The sequence below is a fragment of the Panicum virgatum genome, chromosome 9N (assembly GCF_016808335.1).
Source record: "Panicum virgatum strain AP13 chromosome 9N, P.virgatum_v5, whole genome shotgun sequence".
Classification (NCBI taxonomy): domain Eukaryota; kingdom Viridiplantae; phylum Streptophyta; class Magnoliopsida; order Poales; family Poaceae; genus Panicum; species Panicum virgatum.
Window position 1 is genome coordinate 73,590,522 of NC_053153.1, and position 1,900 is coordinate 73,592,421.

Here is a 1,900-nt window from a genome sequence, read left to right on the forward strand (position 1 = left end):
TTCTTGTGCGACAACCGATTGCGAACCTTTGTATGCAGCAAGGCAAAAGTACTCCAGTTCCGCTCGCATCCACTGGACGAACAACATTGTGAAACAAGCCTCATGGCAAGGTACTGCAGTTTTGGAGTACTCCAGTTCCGCTCGCATCCACCAGGACGCTGCATGTGCAACCGAGTATGTAAGCAATATATTCGAATAGAGAAAACAACAATTTCATATGGAATAACTCTTACATGGGGATGTCTTTGGGTCCATCGCCATCCGCATTGTCATTTCACTGCTATACTCGCCAACTTTCTGCCGAAACACGTCAAACTCCTGCAATGCCTGGACGGCGCCCTCGTGATCCGTCATGCGATCAAATGTATCTTTGAGTCCACGAAACATTTGTTGAGTTGGATCCATCGTATATGCATACCTCGGATTTAGGACAACAGCTGCAAAATATAAATCACTTCAAATAAGCATTATGTCAATAGAGTTTAAAAATAAACGAACATACGTGCTTACCTGGACCCACATAAGTGCCTATGAACACGTCACGCAACCTCTCGTCCACCACCTCAACATACTCTTTCAGTGTGGAAACATTTGTTCCAAAGAAAGACTGTAGTTCCTGTTTCATAGTCTGGTAGGCCATCACGACTTCGCACATGTTCGGCTTCTTGTCCTGATCAGCGAAGCGAAGAAACTTGTATATTGGTTGAACCGTGTCGATGATATATTTCAATGCATCCCACCACTCCATACTTGAAAAACTTGCATGAGTATATCTACCTTCTTCAGTATTCGCCCATTTGCTGTGTTGGAACTCAGCAGATGCCATCCACTGCATGAAACGATCACGTTTCCGATGGATGCTCTCTAGGAACATGTAGTTGGTTCCAAATCGAGTGGCATTCCACTTGACCAACTCACCACCGATTGTGTTCCTCATCATTGTATTCAACTGACCATGATTGTGTAACCAATTTGAAATTCGCTTACACTGCTTGATGATAACACCATGTTCAGGCCTTCGAGCTATATCCTTCAACATCAAATTGACGGTGTGTGCTAGACAAGGTGTCCAAGCTATGTGGTCATACACGTCACTTAGTAGTTGCTTGCATGCCTTTTTGTAGTTCGAGCCGTTGTCGGTGACTACGTGCACGACATTCTCCGGTCCAATCTCTTCCACCACCTTTCGAATCTCCTGCAATGGAAGACAGATTGTTTAGTAAGTGACGTGACAAAACAAACATAATGTGAATGGAACATGTTTATGGACTACCTTGAACAAATATGCAGCATCTTGGATTCTTTCAGTCGCATCAATAGACTTATGGAACCACATGACCCCATTGCAATATATCAAAAAGTTGATGACACTCATCCTCGTCGGACCAGTCCATGAATCACACATCAACGTGATGCCAAATAAGGGCCAGTCTTTCTGAAACTTTACGTACCTCATCTTCAAGTCTTGCTCATTCTGATCAAGGTACTTGCCATCAATATCCCGTCCAGTGGGTGATGCGATACCTTCACCTACAACCATATGAAAATCATGAGATACAAGAATGTAAGCTCATATGTATCATTGCAATGAAAGAAAACTTACCCCACTTCTGTGTCTCCCTGACCGCGCTGATAAAGTATGGACTGTCAGCCTGTCTTCCAGGTACTCCTGCAATATGGAAAAACTTTGACCAAGCTTTACCAATAGCTTCCTTTGCGTTCTTACCCTTCTGCGTCCAGGAGCCTGTATCAATCCTTGGTTGCGTCATTCCTTTTCTCCCACCAGCTGCCAAGTTATAGTCCTCCACCACAGGACTCTCCCTCTGCGAAGTGGACCTTCGAAACATCCTCTGCATAACATTCCCCCTCGTCGAACCACTACCCCCTCCACGCTCATATG

The 1,900-nt window shown here is 44.6% G+C and overlaps 1 protein-coding gene across 1 annotated transcript; it reads right to left on the reverse strand.

Annotated features, from left to right (window-relative positions):
* Positions 1 to 213: 213 nt before the first annotated feature.
* Positions 214 to 1,458, reverse strand: LOC120689343. The gene is made up of 3 exons (XM_039971631.1): positions 1,274 to 1,458; positions 511 to 1,195; positions 214 to 437 (listed from the first exon to the last, which is right to left on the reverse strand). The coding sequence occupies exons 1-3, from the start codon at positions 1,454 to 1,456 to the stop codon at positions 214 to 216; spliced, it is 1,092 nt and encodes a 363-aa protein (XP_039827565.1). The 5' UTR covers positions 1,457 to 1,458.
* Between the last annotated feature and the right edge of the window lie 442 nt (positions 1,459 to 1,900).

Bases quoted from the DNA above. Each gene is read 5' to 3' on its own strand.
- LOC120689343 (XM_039971631.1), bottom strand. From the start codon at position 1,456: ATGAGGTACGTAAAGTTTCAGAAAGACTGGCCCTTATTTGGCATCACG. The intron at 1,196-1,273 runs GTAGTCCATAAA...CTTCCATTGCAG, and splicing joins ATGCTGCATATTTGTTCAAG to GAGATTCGAAAGGTGGTGGA. The intron at 438-510 runs GTAAGCACGTAT...TATATTTTGCAG, and splicing joins AGGCACTTATGTGGGTCCAG to CTGTTGTCCTAAATCCGAGG.